We start from the raw sequence: 17,370 nt of genomic DNA, 5'->3' as shown, positions 1-17,370 counted from the left end.
AAACAACCAGCTTTGACTGATCTGGCTGGGACTTCTCTGCCGACCTACTTATCCAGCTATGACTAAGTCAGATGGCCAGACCCCGGAGTCGTGTTAACAAGCCCACTTAGCTCTCATAGAAGCAATGACCTATGCTTAAAGTCTCTGCATGCTGAATTTGGTGTATTTTATTCTAGCACTCTGTTTTATTTTCCCTCTTTTTAGATTCCAGGCAACAAAGGACAGACCTCCCTGGAACTTCAGCCATTACTGCGTCGGAAAGACAAGTAAAGCAGCTTACATCTAAGGAGCGATGGGGCCTTGGTGGGGTCATAGACATCGCTGTGTGATGCCACGCTGGTGAAGCTTCAGGCTAAGACCAGAGACTTAGGTTGACTGCATGGAATGCTAACACAAGTGATACTGGTTGCTTTATCTGCAAGGAAATGACACCATGGCAAGGGAGAGAACCAAGTGCACACTACCATGCCACGGATCCTTGCATTATCTCCTTCAGAGCGAGTGATTAGAGAGTCTCAGGAAGCAGGCTATTTTGACTCACTACCTAAGAAGTAACCATCAGTTACTGCCATGTCGGTTACTGCCATTGATTTAGATCCTGACTGAACGTACTGCCATTATTTTATCCATAAATATCCCAAGTTCTAGACACTCATGGCAGCATCAAATCAGTTTGTTGACCTTCAAATCACTCCATGTTTTAAAAAAAATCTGTTCATGGCCACAGAAAAGCATTCAAAGAGCATCAACCAAGTGCTATATGTTTCTCTATAAGCGTGCCCTGAGTCCCAAACCACAGACAGGGTACACAAGTCTTCCAAACACAAGATTCTCTAGCCAGGAGGAGGATGCTGGAGACACTGGAGCTCTGATCCTGCCAAGTGGAGAAATCTTGATCAGATACCTGCCATCTTCCTGAGACACACACACAAAAAAGTGGTACCTTGAAAATAAGATATGCCCCGTCTTGGTCACTATTCCTGCTGTAATAAACCACCATGATGAAGGCAACCTGGGGAGGAAAGGGTTTTCATTCAGTTTAGCCTTCCACAGCACTGCCCATCATCAAAGGAAGTAGGGATAGGAACTCAAACCCAACAGAAACATTGAGAAGGACTTATGCAGAGGACATGAAGACGCGCTGCTTACTTACTGGCTTGGTTCCTCATGGCTTGCTCAGCCTGCTTTCTTTTAAAACTCAGGACCACCAGCACAGGGGTGTCCCCATCTACAATGGGCTGACCCTCCCCCACTGATCACTAATTAAGAAGCTACTTCCAGCCAGATCTTCTGGAGGCATTTCCTCAAATACGATAAATGTTCTCTGATGACTATAGCTTGTGTCAAGTTGACATGAAGTTAGGCGGTACAGTCCCTAGATAAAGTTTCATCTAAACCACGCAGCAGAAGGTGTGGGAAGCATAATGAGCATAAAATTAAGAGTAGGAGAGATAAAGCTGATCACCAGGGTATCAGTATTAATGAAAGAGCATCTGCTTTCCGGTCCTTTGTGTCCTAGCAGCATGAAGAGCCAAGCAAACTGAGGCGGCAGCACTCTTCTCCTCCATCAGGGACATGAGCACGCAGGGCAGACTGCTACAGAGGAACACATTTTACGAGAACCAAAATCTCCTAGCAGAAGCAGGAGGAGATAGGATAGGAAACCCTGAATTGAGGTAAACTCACTATGGGTTCAGGATAGACACTCTGAGAACGGAAGCCACAGGAAGGTACAGCAGCACAAGCTTTACTGACAGATGCTGCACCGTCTCCATAGACTGTGTCAGAGCAAAGTCACTTTGTGATTCTGACTGTGGAAGAGGGATAGTGTTTTCAAGTACACCAGAAAATCCTGGGTTATTTTGTTTCATTTTATTCTGTTAAGACAGGGTCTCATCTAGTGACCCTGGCTGACCTAGAACTTAGAGATCCAAGTGCTGGGATTAAAGTTGCCTGCCACATGCCCAGCTACATTCTGTGGTTGACAGAGCACCTCCTCAGGGGCAACTATTTACCAGAGTCTACTGTGCTGCAGTCTTGTCAGAGCCTAACACCTCCCTGCTCCCTGACCCGAGAAAGACCCTTCCCTTGGGATCTACCTCTCCAGCCTGTCTCCTGTGCTCATCCTATCCCATCTAAGGTAGAGGAAAAAGTAGAAGTGTCCGCAGATTGCGAAAACTCCAGGGGAACACGCCAGGAGACATTCACCAAATGGTTCAAAGCCCTCATCACAGGACAGAGAGGACTCCCTCTGCCACACACAGTCCTTCCTACACTCTAAGGAAGACTCATTTCCAGAAGTACCACTTATCAAGATATAATGTTCACAACAGATATATAAAAGGCATAAATGAATAGGTAGACAGGTAAAAGAGGCTCCATAATCATTAGAACTAGAGTCAGACAGAGCTGTAATGCTAAATTATTGAACCAGGATATTCTGTTTGTTTTATCTAATATTTTGAGGGCTTTAATGGAAATTACAGGTGACATGCAAGAACAGATGAATACGTAAGAGGCAGAAACTCTAAAAATTAATCCAAGTTAGAAATAACAATATATTTTAGCAGAAATGCCGACTGTTTTAGACAGGCTCCTTAGCAGACTGCAGGGAGCTGAGCAGACTATAACGGTTTAATTTTATTTTAATTTTTTTTTTTTTCAGTTCCAAAACTGAAAGCAAACGGAAGAGAGCGGAGAGGCGTGATGGAATGACCAGGATCCACTGGCCTACTGCGGGGTCATGATGAAACTGAAAAGGTCATGCGGGATGCCATGCGAAGGGAGGGAAGCCAGCGTGTGAGGCACCGGAGCCTAAACACTCCCTAGACTGATGTTCCACACCAAACACTGAGAAGCTCAGGTGATACCACAGGGTGTTCTCAAACTACAGAAGATTGAAGATGAGATAACAATCGTATGGTGAGGCAGAAGATAAAGACACCCTGCCTATGGCGAAACTATGATGACATAGCAACCTCTCAAACTGTGCAAGAGAACAGAGTAAAAATGTTTACATCTGGGTGACAAGAGAGCACCAAGTAAAAGGCAGAGACAGTCAGAATGGGGCTCAGTGCAAGCATCCAGCTACAGGCTACAAGAAATCCATTAGAATTAAACAGATGGACAAATGGCTCAGGCTCTCAGCGCTAACACTAACCTGCCAACGGATGCAGAAGTTACACTCACTGAACAGCACACTTTAAGCCACGTTTGTGGCTTTAAATAAATACACTTGTGTATTTAAATATGTAGCAGACAAAGGGAAGCATTAGAATAATACAAGAGTCAAGACTCCAAAAGACACAGCAGTCCTTACTGTGTGGTTACAACAAAATGTCAGAATATCTGAGGCAAAGAGATAAACGTCATAAGGAAGAGCATGCGCTCGAGATCAGAGCTAGACGTGCTCTGTGAGCCACCCAGCCAACCCTTGCGGTTATCCAAAACAGCTGGAAAGCAAACAACTAAACAACGGTGCGCAGAATTACCTCGACTGAGGAAAAGCTAGGCTATCCTGTGGAAGTTGAATGGGGAAAGAAATAAACTGCATGTAGTGATGATAGAATATTAACAAGTGCTAAACAGAAATGAGCTATAAAAAGACATAAAGAATCCTTAAACATGGGCTGGAGAGATGGCTCAGCATTAGTTAAGAGCACTGACTGCTCTTCCAGACGTCCTGAGTTCAATTCCCAGCAACTACCAGATGGTTCACAACCATCTGTAATGGGCATCTGATGCCCTCTTCTGGTATCTCTGAAGACAGCAACAGTGTACCCACATACATGAAATAAATCTTTAAAAAAAAAAAAAAAAGAATCCTTAAACATATATGAGTAAGTGAAAAAAATCAAGTTTGAAAAGAGCTAAACTTTACATAACTTCAAATAGAATAGTTAAAATTAGGAAAAAGAATATCAGCCAAGTGAGGGAGAATGAGGCAGAATGAGTCAGAGAGCGAGGATGTTTGCTTTTTCAATAGTCGTCTTGTCTTGATTTTGTGACTCATTATTGCTGCCAGGCTTGGGGTTCGCTTGGTCCTCACTAGTAAGTGCCTTCAGATGCACATGGTTACCCCTGTTTTTGAAGTGCACTCCTGTGACCCGTGTGCTCTACAGCAGATGACCCTCTTGGTACCACAAGCATTTTGCTCTGTGGTATTTCACTCTTACTCATCCCAAGGTGCCCTCTCAATTCCTTCGCCATTTCTTCGGGGAGCCACTGGTTATCATGAGTAGACTGTTCAGCCAATGCTCACACACCTGAGGATTTTACAACTTTCTCTATTTAGTTTCCAGGTTCATCCCATCATAGTTGAGGAAACTACTTTGTAGAATTTCATTACTTTTAAGTTTTTTAAAAGGTGGTCTATTTACGAGAAAACTCCACATGCACATAAAGATGAGCATTCTTCCATTTACTAATGCCCAGCTTTTGTTTTTCTTAGTTATTTGTGACAGGTTTTTGTTTGTTTGTTTTTAGCTTTTTGAGTATGCTTGAAGAAAAAAAAACTGATTTTAAATGTTGTTCTCAGAAGTCCATTGCTTAGGTTTCCTCAAAAAAGAATTCTTTCCATTTAAAAATCCTCTAGTGTACCAAATTCTTTATCCTTGCATGCCTTGTGACTTGAGGCCAAAATTGGTTGTTAGAAGGGCTTCGGAGATGGCTCAGTGGTTAGGATCAGTTGCCGCTGTTGTAGAGGACTTGGCTTCAGATGGTAGCATCCATACCCAGCAGCTCACGGCCACCTGTAAATCAGGTCTAGAGGGTCCGACGCCGTCTTTGGGTCTCCATAAACTCCGTTATACATGTATGTCTACTAAGGCGCGCATGCACGCATGCACGCACGCACGCACGCGCGCGCGCGCGCACACACACACACACACGCACACATGAAATAAAAGTAAATAAATTAGGTAAACTATTATAGTGTGTTGATTTGAGAGATTTCCCTAAGATTTACTGCTCTGGCAGCCAGGATTTCAAGAGATTTCTGTAAATACCAGAAGTTTAAAAACAAAAAAAGCCCTCACACACACAACTCTCTGTCCAGCCTTTGCAACCTGGTTCTGTGCTTGGCTACAACCTGAACGTCCTTCTTGCTGTGCCTCACTTTTTACTTGCCGCATTTCTCCTGTTTTTAATTGCCCCCTCATGTTATTGTGAGCAGGGTAATTTGTGAGACGGTATTGCTGTGTATAAGACAACCAGCGATGAAAACAGATGCTCTTCTGTTTTCCTAAATGTGTTCTCACCTGGGTGCACATGACTTTCTAAGTTTTCCTATATACATTGATACCCTGACAGCCCTAATTTCAGATAGGATGCTAAAAACTAACCCTGAATTCCCTCCCTGAGTCATTTCATCTAGCACCTCAGGAAGGCTCCTCAGATGCTATGCACAGCAACTACAAGATGTTCACCTATTTGCCAAAGTATTTTCAGTCTGAGTCTACTGGTTTTCTATCATAAAATGTTGGGAATATATTCCATAATGTATGCATCACCCCTGAGTAGGTCCCCAATAGTTTAAAAACACATACACATGCATGCATACACACACACACACACACACACACACACACACAAGATCTGCCCTATTCCCTCTGCAACCAGGGACCTGTGTCCCACACTGGAAATGCAACTGCTATCTTTACTACTATTGCCAACCTAGGAAGATTCTGGAACACAAATTGTTTTCTTTTTTAAAGCAACAACACTGTATTCCTTGTTCTTTTAGTTGGCCTTTCCTGGTTTTTGCTTTTGAGCTGTTAGTTTGCTTTGCTTTTTGATTGTTCAACTTTGTTTTTAATGTTGCTCTGGCTGGCCTGGACCTCATTTTGTTGGCCGGGTTAGCCTCTAACTCCCATGTGCTATTGATCTCCTATGCCTGCCGCCTGCTGTGGTCCTCTGGCTGTCTCCGGTGGCTCTGGCACCTCTGTCTGCTTTTAAACATTTCTACAGAGTTTTAGAGCCACCTGTTCAAAGATTCTTCTCATGGATTGGGGTTTGTTGATTGACTATTGGCTGATTTCTGTTTGTTCCTTGTTTGCTTGGACAGTGCTGGAGAGCAAACCTAGGGCCTTACAAAGCCTAGAACAGTCTACCTCTGAACTATAGCTCTAGCCTAAACATTTATCTTTTGAAAACTAAAACTCATACCATAGCCAAACTGAAATTTACTCATGATTCCGTTTTTAATTATCATTTTAATATGAAAAAATCTACAATGGCTGATTTTCAGAAACATCAGAGTTCCATGACTCAAACAAACTTGGGACTGTCATAATAGTAACAATGGATATAATTTCTTAAACAGATTTTAATGAGTTGATTATTAACACTTACTTGAATACAAATGCTAGATGATAAAAATTAAGAAACCTAAAATAGCTATTATTCTTAATTAAGTTGCTCTTTTCCCCAGGTTCATGATCAATCGAAGTCTTATTGGACAAATACAACAGAGATACAACATGCTGGCAAAAATGTTTCCACTGATAAAATTATATAGTACGATTTTTATGGAGATAGAAATGTCAACACTCAAAAGATGATATTCTATAAATAAGATAACATTTGGTCAAAACTATCCAACTTTTGGCAAGATGACCCAGTGGGTAAAGGCTACTGCCATAAGCCTAGTGGCCTGAGTTCAGTCTCTGGGACCCACATGAGAGAAGAGACCTGACTCCTGCACACCATGGCACGTGTGCACACACACAAATCAGTTAATTTTAGAAGTGAAAGGGCAGCAAGATGGCCCAGCAGTGCAGGCACCAGCCACCAAGACTGACTACCAAAGTTTTAACCCTGGAACTCACATAGGGAGACACGTGTACACTTGTGCACACACACAAACTATATGAAGAAAAATATTTTTAAATAACTAAAATTTTAAGGAAGTCACTCTAGCCTGAGAAACATTATCAACCAGAATTTAATACTTTATAAACACTATAATCTTGACCTATTACAGCTTTAAATTAAAATGCTTTAAGTAAGCCAGGCGAGGTGGTGCATGCCTTTAATCCTAGCACTTGGGAGGTAGAGGCAGGTAGATTTCTGAGTTTGTCAAAAGGGCGACAATGAGTCAACAAAGTCAGCAAGAAACTGCTAAATAACTGAGTTGAAAAAAATAATTACAGAAAAAAAAAAAACATTAATCATGAATAAGTCACCATAAAAGGATTGGTTTACTAAAACCATAATAAACTCCATAACACAATTTATCAAATATCAATAGGTTACAAAATTAATTCACTAAGTGGGTCATGGGCAACATTTATTTAACATGGTAATATAAAATAAATTAGAAAACATGGCCGGGCGTGGTGGCACACGCCTTTAATCCCAGCACTCGGGAGGCAGAGGCAGGCGGATTACTGAGTTCGAGGCCAGCCTGGTCTACAGAGTGAGTTCCAGGACAGCCAGGGCTATACAGAGAAACCCTGTCTCAAAAAACAAACAAAAAAAAAAATTAGAAAACATGAATATACACAAAAACCTTGTTTTGTGTATGTATGTGTATGTGTGTGTATATATATATATATATACACACATATATATGCACATATATACATACATATATTGTAAAAGTCCACTCTTTTTGTACAATACCCAAAACATCATTCTGTCAGTCAGTGCAATCTATTATAACACCCCAATTTTTGCCACACCTTGATACAGAACAGTTAAGAACGGGAAAATGGTACCCTATACTACAATTGAGAACCCGTTTGATCATTGAAGAACAAAATTAACTATAGCAGAAATATTCAGACAGCTTTCCTATTACTGCATTGTATAAAGCTACTTTGTAATTCAAAAACCATAAATAACTAAAACATTGAAATGTTAATTCTTATAATGACTGACATAATAGATTTATATAATCAGTTTCAAAGTTGTAAAGTTTATAATATTTGTGACAACATATTCTATCTCTTATAAAACTTGCTAACTTCTCTCTACTTTTAACTACAACTATAATTTTATGTTTTTCCCAAGTATTACTTAGAACATCCCCACTAGCCTCCTAATATGATACCTATTGTGTTACATGACACTTAGATATGTAAAAATAATCCAGCTGTTAATTCATTGAATTTAAAATAAAAAAGTGTACTGGCTAGTTTTGTGTCAACTTGACACAGCTGGAGTTATCACAGAGAAAGGAGCTTCAGTTGAGGAAATGCCTCCATGAGATACAACTGTAAGGCATTTTCTCAATTAGTGATCAAGGGGGAAAGGCCCCTTGTGGGTGGGACCATCTCTGGGCTGGTAGTCTTGGGTTCTATAAGAGAGCAGGCTGAGCAAGCCAGGGGAGGCAAGCCAAGAAAGAACATCCCTCCATGGCCTCTGCATCAGCTCCTGCTTCCTGACCTGCTTGAGTTCCAATCCTGACTTCCTTGGTGATGAACAGCAGCATGGAAGTGTAAGCCAAATAAACCCTTTCCTCCCCAACTTGCTTCTTGGTCATGGTGTTTGTGCAGGAATAGAAACCCTGACTAAGACAAATTGGTACCAGCATAGTGGGGTATTCCTGTGACAACCTGACCATGTTTTGGGGAGGACTGTGGAAGGACTTTGGAACTTTGCGCTAGAAGATCCATTTGATGTTAAGAACTCTGTCAGATGTTGTGTAGGAGCTTGGAAGATAACGTTGAGAACAGTGCAGAAGATGGAGGACTGGCTTGTGAAATTTAAGAGGGAAAATTAAAGACTCTTTTCAAGGCCATTGCTATTTTGATTGTGAAGATTCTGTGGTTCTGGTTTAGCTAGGGCTGAAGAATCAGCTGTGATTAACAAGATACCAGAACTACTAAAGCGAAACCTTTGCATTACTGGGACTATTGATGCTGGTTAGCTGGAGCTAAAAAATTAGCTGTGACTAAGAAGAGACCAGCATCATTGAGGTGACATCTTCTGGGAAGTGTTTTCTGAAAGCACAAAGAGGCTGTGATCCAGAGACACAGTTGTATCTTGTGCTGCAGCAGGACTTGGTAATGTGTAAGAGTCACCCAGGTGGTACTGGTTTTGAAGGCATGAAGGGGTCACGCAGAGCAGCTGAGGCTAGGCACTGTGAGAGGCCATGGAAGGCCATTGGTGAAGGTGCAGCCTCAATTGCAATTGATGGCCCAGGACTGAAGGGGTCATGCAGTGGTTTGGAGATGCCAGTACCATGCCAGACCACCAAGAACAGCAGCAGCAGTGGAGTACAGGCAGCTGGAGCCTAGAAGATAATGTGTGTGCTACAAAGGACAGGGCTAGAGAAGTGACCCAAGCCCTTGGAGGAGCCCAGACGATCGTGAGTGGATCCCAGACATTGGATGGTTGGAGTTTGATTTCGCTTTTGATTGTGACTGTGCCCTGATGTTTTCCCTCTTGAAGGAAGTATGAGTGGAACCCATAATTGAGAGACTTTTCATTGTAAAAAGTCTTTGAATTTTAAAAGATATTGGATCTTTTAAAAGGATTGAACTTTTAATAAGTAAAGACTGTGGGACTTTTAAAGTTATTTAAAATCTTGGGGATGAATAAGAACTAAGGGTTGAGGTTTATTAGTGATATGTTTGTGTGTCAAGTTGACAAGGGGTCAATTGTACTGGCTAGTTTTGTGTCAACTTGACACAGTGGAGTTATCACAGAGAAAGGAGCTTCAGTTGGGGAAATGCCTCCATGAGATCCAACTGTGGGGTATTTTCTCAATTAGTGATCAAGAGGGAAAGGCCCCTTGTGGATGGGACCATCTCTGGGCTGGTAGTAGTCTTGGTTCTATAAGAGAGCAGGCTGAGCAAGCCAGGGGAGGCAAGCCAGTAAAGAACATCCCTCCATGGCCTCTGCATCAGCTCCTGATCCCTGACCTGCTTGAGTTCCAGTCCTGACTTCCTTGGTGATGAACAGCAGTATGGAAGTGTAAGCTGAATAAACCCTTTCCTCCCCAACTTGCTTCTTGGTCATGATGTTTGTGCAGGAATAGAAACCCTGACTAAGACAAAAAGTTTTGCTGTGAAATATGAAATGCTGAAGAAAAACTCATCATAAATAAAATCATAGTACATTAAATGTATATTTCTCTAGAAAAGAGTAACTTAATTGATTTCAAGAATGTTGTAAAATACTTCACCTGTAAAAGAAGAAACCAGTCAGGAAATACTAAAAGAAGTGTCACTTCACATCCTACCTGGCATGGGCTCTGTTCTAAGTTGGTGGCATCCTTGACAAACACAGTGAATGGCCACACTCAGTAGAATCTACTCAAGACAGTCTCCCCAAGGTTTTCCTCATACTCAACTTTCAATAAATCCATATATAACAATTCAACTGAAGGAGCCTCCCTTCATGAGTAAGCTACTCTGTCAGGAGATATTGAATGCTATTCCAAAGGAAGACTGTCAAAAGGGAGGGTATTATTAAACTGATTTAATTCCAATTAATTACGTCAAATAGAGGTAATTACCACTTTTTTCTTACTTTATGCTCTTCAATGAATCTCCATTTATTTCTTAAAACCATGTTTAGGCCAGCCAGTGGTGGTGCATGCCTTTAATCCCAGCACTTGGGAGGCAGATGGATTTCTGAGTTCAAGGGCAGCCTGGTCTACAGAGAGAGTTCCAGGACAGCCAGGGCTACACAGGGAAACCCTGTCTTGAAATACCAAAAAAGAAAAAAAAAAAAAAAAAAGATTTTAAAATAACTTTAAATACTTATTCCGACCTAAACTGAATACTGTAACTTAAAGCACAGTATGGTACAGACCTACTTAAAAAATGAATAAATAAAAAGAAAGAAACAGGAGCTAACAAAATTGGGAGCTAATAAAATAGCTGGGCACAGAGATTAGGCACTCAGTGTGATCTATCTGCTCATCACCACAGCACTGGAGCTCACTAGCCTCATCAAATGTTCATTTTTACATAGAAAATACAGCTTAGTTCAGTCTCTAATAATTCATCTTAATGCAACAACCTTTCAAAATGTTGCTGTGACAGTTCTTTAACCAGTGTGTGAAATCTCTCAGAAAAGGCCGTGGATTTACCTGCTTGAGTCCTTCATCAGTGAGCTTGTCCTGGTTGCCTACGTGGACTTTCTGCAGTAAAGGACAGTGAGACGCGACTGCAACGATAGAGGTGTCAGAAAGCTGCTTACACCTGTAGGCTGTATACCTAAGAAGTCCAGGACACTTAAATGCTAGAACACACACGCCACTATCAGATATACTTCGACAATCAGAAATGTTGATCTCAATTATATTCTGACTTCTGGAGGCAATTTTTTCCAATAATTCATCAGTAACCTATGAGAGAAAAAGATATAATAAATTAAACTTTGCTGGAAGTGGAAAACTATTTTGTATTACTTAGTTTCTACCAATAAGTAATAATAAGAACTGTGGTACAATAAATAAATGCACACTTGTTCTTTGTTCAAAGTTCTGCTGTATAAACTTCCTAAAGCCCTTGGAACCTTCCGAGTGTCAGAGTCATTGGTCATCCGTGACAGGTCCCTTTGACCCTCCCTGAATAGAGTAGTAATCAAGTAAGTCGAGTTACTACAGAGATGTAAGGCTAGAGCTCTCCCTCAGGGCAAGCACACTCACCTGGCATGCAAGAGGTGCTAGTTCAAACTCCAGTAAGAAACACACACACACACACACACCAACCAGTCAATAGGTCATCAGAGAGTAGAGCTGCCACGCCTCTGACTTCTGAAGAGGGGAAGACAATGCTCAATGGAGATTAGGTTATACGCACTCTCACCAAAAAATTAACAATTAGCCCTGAAGTGCTGAACACTGGAGGACCCATCCCTATGTGGACTTGTCACTTTTCCATGTGAACGCTTCTGGCTGTAGCCTTAATTATAAACCAGAAAATATAAGAAAAATATTTTCCCAATTTCAAGTTTGGGGTGAAAAGTGTAACTCCTGAACTTGACCTGTAGCTGTCTGATGTAGAAAGGCTGACCCTAGGATTTGCAAGTGGTGTCTGAGGTGAAGGGAGGGTTACCAGCCCCTTAACCTCTGCAGTCTGTACCGACTCCTGGCACATGATTTCTGATAGAAGCCTGTTTGCTAGTGTGGGATAAGCCCCATATTTAGTATTAAAAGTGGTATCAGAAAACAGGGAGAATACACTTGCTGCTTTTCACTAAACCCTAGAAATCAATCAACTGGGGCCTTGCTTTTCCTTAAAGCTTCAAGCTCACCAAAAACCATAAACAAACCTACAGTGAGATTTAAAAGTTTTATAACTAAGCAAATATTCCATATAAATCAGTATGACACACACATTGATTTCTGGTTTGGTTTGGTTTGGTGTGTGTGGCGTTGGTTGGCTGTTTTGGTGCTATGAACTAACCACAGGGCCTTGTGCATAGCCAGCGAGTTTCTGAACCACACTCCCAGCCCCATGAACTAACTGAATGTTCATACTTGGAATCAGATGGCGCGGCTAACACAGTACTACCTCACAGCTAATGCACAGCTCAGAAAATGCACCACTGTGGAGCAACACAGCAACAGAGGCTATGGAAGCGCCTCTGTCAGAGAACCTGACACAGAAGACTCAGTGCTAAACACAAGTAAGCCTACAGTTCATCTGTCAAGAAACTCACACAGCCACCTGAATTTATAAATAAAACACCAGTCACGCGTGTTCCCAACCCAATGACCACTTTTCAAAAGAGAAGTCAGTTAATGTCACTCCAGTCCTTGTAACAAAAGCAGGGGAAAGAGAAAATGCAGATAAAGGTTAACAGGCAAAAAGGGAACCGTTGAGTGCGCTGGAGTGAGAGCCACAGAGGGAGCACCTCTGTGTCTGCTGGAAGGAGCACTGGGTGTGAGAGCCACAGTGGGAGCACCTCTGTGTCTGCTGGAAGGAGCACTGGGTGTGAGAGCCACAGTGGGAGCACCTCTGTGTCTGCTGGAAGGAGCACTGGGTGTGAGAGCCACAGTGGGAGCACCTCTGTGTCTGCTGGAAGGAGCACTGGGTGTGAGAGCCACAGTGGGAGCACCTCTGTGTCTGCTGGAAGGAGCACTGGGTGTGAGAGCCACAGAGGGAGCACCTCTGTGTCTGCTGGAAGGAGCACTGGGTGTGAGAGCCACAGTGGGAGCACCCCTTTTTCCGCCCCTCCAGGCTTCACCACCACCAAGAAGAAAGCTGCTCAGTGTAAGCTGAGAGGAAACAGCTGAGCCAGCAGGAGGCCAAGGGTCACTTCCATTTGCCTTACCTCCATTCGCACCATGACTGCTGTACACATAGTTCAGGAACACGAGCAAGGAACTACCTAGCCCTGCAGATGTTTTAGCATATTACCAATGAGAAAGCAAGACCGAAAGGCTTATCCGTGAATATGCTTATCCGTGGAACATGCTACTCTGTTTAAAAAGTGAGAGTCACATACAAACTACCAGTGTATGTCATCCTGCATGTACCAATTCACATATTACATGCACATGTTTGTCATCTGCACTTGATAACATCAGACGAGTAGCCTGCAATGAGCCAGGGTGGGTTATTCACACCCTAGTAGCAAATGTTACAAATCTGCTTTCTTTTAAGAAAACCTGTCGTCAAATAATTCCCAATGCAGCCATGGCAATGTACCATGAGGGACTAACAGTGGCTTAGGATTCTAATAAAATCACGTAACTTTACTGACCAACTAGGAAACTGGAAAACATCCAAAAGAAAAGTTGTTTTTTTTTTTTTTTCAAAAGGTTATTTTCACCCAATTTACTTCCGTTTCTCTATCCATAAAACGGGAAACAGCAGCATCTCTTATTAGAGTTGAAGACAGATGGTTGACTTCTTATGTGTGAAGCCTGTACAACACAGAATTGCACGGGCCAGATGCACGAGTGCCAACGTCCTCTGCTGTTAAACTCCTAGGATGTCACCTACCTAAATGAAAAGGCCCCTGGTTTTGAAATGATGATAAAGAGAGAAACAGAAAGGACTGAGACAGAGAGAAGTGAACTTCACAACTACCAGTCTACATTAGAAACCACCCTTTCTGCTGTGGAACTCAGTATATACACACAGCAATATATGCACACCAAATATGCAGATGTACATGTGCGCATGAAAGGGAGCAAGCGTGCGTGCGTGCAACATTAAACTTATCAGAAAATGACCCTTTTAAAAAAAAAAAAAAGCATAAAAGTATAGGTTACAGTCATCTAAAGGGAAAATAAAGATCTTTTTTCAGCTGAGTGGATCAAATAAGGATTTTAAGAGAATTCAACTCCATACCTGCTGACGACTACTAAGGTCCAGCTGCTTCCAAAACTGGAAATCTAGGCAAAGGTCACGCCAGTACTTGCAAACCAACGATGCAGAAAGGCAGCGTTCGTTCAGGGACAAATTGGAAAATATCTGTGAATTACAAAAAAGAACCACACGTATTTGCTAAGTGTTTGCCAAGACACAGCAATATGGCAAAACTTAAGGGCTTAAATTATATTGCAAGTGGACACCACCAAAACTCAGTCAGAGACTGTCTGGTGACACAGGCTAAGGACAGAAACTGGTACTACCTTTCAGGTAACGAGGAGAGGAAGGGAAGAAACAGATGATACTAATGTGTATTTAAAACACACACACACACACAAGAACAAGAGAAAAACAAATGAAAACTGCTTATGCTTTCAGGCCAGGAAAAGACTAGGGAGGAAGGAGGAGGAGGAGGAGCGTCCTCATGGCCTGTTCCTAGAAACTCAGAGCCTGTCCGACACTGACAGGTACATATTTACACCTGCTGGAGATTCCCAAAGCTCAAGGTCATGAAAACAGGAATCTATAACAGTTTTAGTCCAGAAATGATTACACAGAACAACTACCAGTGCAAATCCTGCCCTGGATTCCAGGACAGAAAATAGAAACGAACACTAGTGAAGAGAATGATCGGATCCCAGCAGAGGGCAGTTTGTAATCACTACGAGTCCAGCAGTGGTGGCTGGAGCCAAAGTTGGCATGTGCACCTCAGGAATGAAGACAAAGTCACAGGGACACAATGGGGACACACCAGGCACAGTGTGCAGGGGAGCTCTCTACCTTTGTACTTTCTCCATACATCTAAAATCATTCCATACCAATATACATTATAAATCATAAATACTGCAATAAAAATGACACTACTCCAAAGTGAAACATATTTTAAAAGAACTTAAGCAGTCCCTGACACTGGGGCCTGGTGTGGATGTCATTCCTCTAACTGGGCCACCTTTATCTGTTCTCAGTGGAAGAGGATGCACCTATCCCTGCAATGACCTGATGTGTATGGGGGGTGGGGAGCAGGGGGACAGAATACTCAGAGCTGGGCTTCTCAGAGAAGGGGAGGGGAAAATGGGGGAGGACCTGTGTGAGGGGTTACTGAGAGGAAAGGGAGCTATATTAGGATATAAAATGAATAAATATAATTAATTTTTAAAAAAAATCACTGGAATAAATAAAATGATCACAGGAAAAAAGAAAAAACTTTAAGTCCTATCATGGAAGGACTGTTGAAGACAGGACTGGGGTGCAGGAAGATCTCTGAAGATGTGGAGACATGTCATCAATAATGGTGTGTGGGTAGACTGAGAGACTGAACTGAACCAACTGAGACAATGAGAGAAAACTAGACACCGAGTAGATGTTAGATGATACAAAGGAAATTAGTTTTTACTTTTTATATTATGATTATATTGATATTTTTATCATCTTTATAGTTATTCCAGTGCTTATGAGAAATTATAATCTATAATCTATAAAATTTGCTTTTATATTCTTCATTGGATTTTCTTTTTAAAACATTGAAAGGTTAAAACAAATAAAGCAGAAGATAGTTGGAGCTTAGTGAACAACATCCCAACTGTTTGCTTTACTATTTTCTACTTTGGCTCATACATACAAACTTCCACAAGGTAAGTTAAGTTGTAGACAGAACAGACTTTTAACACAGTTACCTTGTCTTTAGGTTTGAGTCACAGCCTTACCAAACTGCATAACCTATGTCCCTGAATTTCCTTATTCTCAAAATGGGAACAATATAGTACGTATCTAATAGGGTGACTATGGGAATGTAAAAGCCCAGGTACAGTTTCTCCAACATTGTCGGAAACAGAGCAGGAAGTATACAAACCATTTCTATCATTGCTCTGTCTTAAAATGACTTACCTCTATACGACCAAGGGCTGTAGGTCTCCAAGCTACTGCTTTAAACCTTGAGCCTGGGGGAAATCACAGGCCTTCCTGTTTCAGACAGTGTACCGGGAAGCACAGAGTAGGCATAAGAAACGCCCAGTGGATGTGGCTCCAATCCCCATAAAGATGGAGTAAGCCCTTGCCTGCACTGCTCACACAGAAACCTACTGACAAGCTCTGAGTTCCCCCTAATCCGCTTTAGCCCTATCCTGGAATATTTTCTATAGTGGTTTCATTTCCTCCAGTGCACAATAGTCCCAATATTCCTGCAACATCTTCCTTGATGAGTGGTTACTCAGAAGCACGGGAGTGTTAGCAGAACCTATCGACAGCGTAGTAAGAGCAACTGCCTCTACAAATTAATAATGGGTGGGATGAGCAGGGAAGCAAAACTAGGAAGAACGGCCAGAAACTGGGCTGTGTTTTCTACTTGTTTGGTTGTCTCCTGCTTGGAAATCAAAGTGCAGCCCCACACAGCAGACACAACAAACACTGAACACACCATCATCTTTCCAGAGAGAAGACCAAAAAAATGTGCCTGTGCCAGAAGAATGTTCGCTCTTCCTTCTGCTTGCTCTTCTTCCTGTCTTGTCCTTCACCCCTGCTGCTCAGTCCCCAGTGCTGCCTGCCTGTGTGGCAGAGCTGCAGGGTGACAGCTATGCAGAATCTGAACTCCAGAAGGAACACTTTTCTAAGTCATAGAACCAGAGAACTCTATAGCCCAGAATTTGAGTCCTTGGAGTCTTATTTATTTGAAACAAAATTCATCACAAAAGCAATCCCAGTCACACAAAAATCCACAGCAGCCCAGATCTACATCTCTGGCAGAAACTCCATATTTCAAACCACAAAAGAAAAGTAAGTTTTAATGGCACACAGCCCAGTACACACATTTTTTGCAAGACTGTGTGCCAAAAAAACTTTATAAAACCTGGCAGCAGATTTGCCTCGCCCCAGGCTAAGTTCGTGAAACCCACTTTATAACTCACATGCACTTAAAGCTGTAAATTCCTTCCAATCTGCTTCAGCTATATCCCATAATGATTCCTGTATTGGCTTTCATTTCCTTCAATTTACAACATTTCCAATATTCCTGTGATGTCTTCCTTGATAAATGGTTATACACAAGAATAAGACTGTTAGCAAAAATGATAGAAAAGTTCAGTCCAAAAGTCTA

At 41.9% G+C, this 17,370-nt stretch overlaps 1 protein-coding gene across 1 annotated transcript in view; it reads right to left on the bottom strand.

The window, feature by feature from the left end:
* Fbxl17 (F-box and leucine rich repeat protein 17) overlaps positions 1–17,370 on the bottom strand; it is a 442,723-nt gene that overhangs the window by 419,144 nt on the left and 6,209 nt on the right. Inside the window, exons 2-3 of the mRNA XM_021149392.2 lie at positions 14,262–14,384; positions 11,045–11,302 (exon numbers count right to left, since the gene is read on the bottom strand). Of these exons, the coding sequence (XP_021005051.1) occupies positions 11,045–11,302; positions 14,262–14,384 (381 nt within the window). The remainder of the gene's footprint in view (positions 1–11,044; positions 11,303–14,261; positions 14,385–17,370) is intronic.

The sequence above is a fragment of the Mus caroli genome, unplaced genomic scaffold (genome assembly GCF_978045245.1).
Source record: "Mus caroli unplaced genomic scaffold, Mus_caroli_1 scaffold_18, whole genome shotgun sequence".
Lineage (NCBI taxonomy): Eukaryota > Metazoa > Chordata > Mammalia > Rodentia > Muridae > Mus > Mus caroli.
The sequence above is the reverse complement of the archived record's forward strand: the minus strand, read 5'-3'. Positions and strand labels throughout refer to the sequence as shown.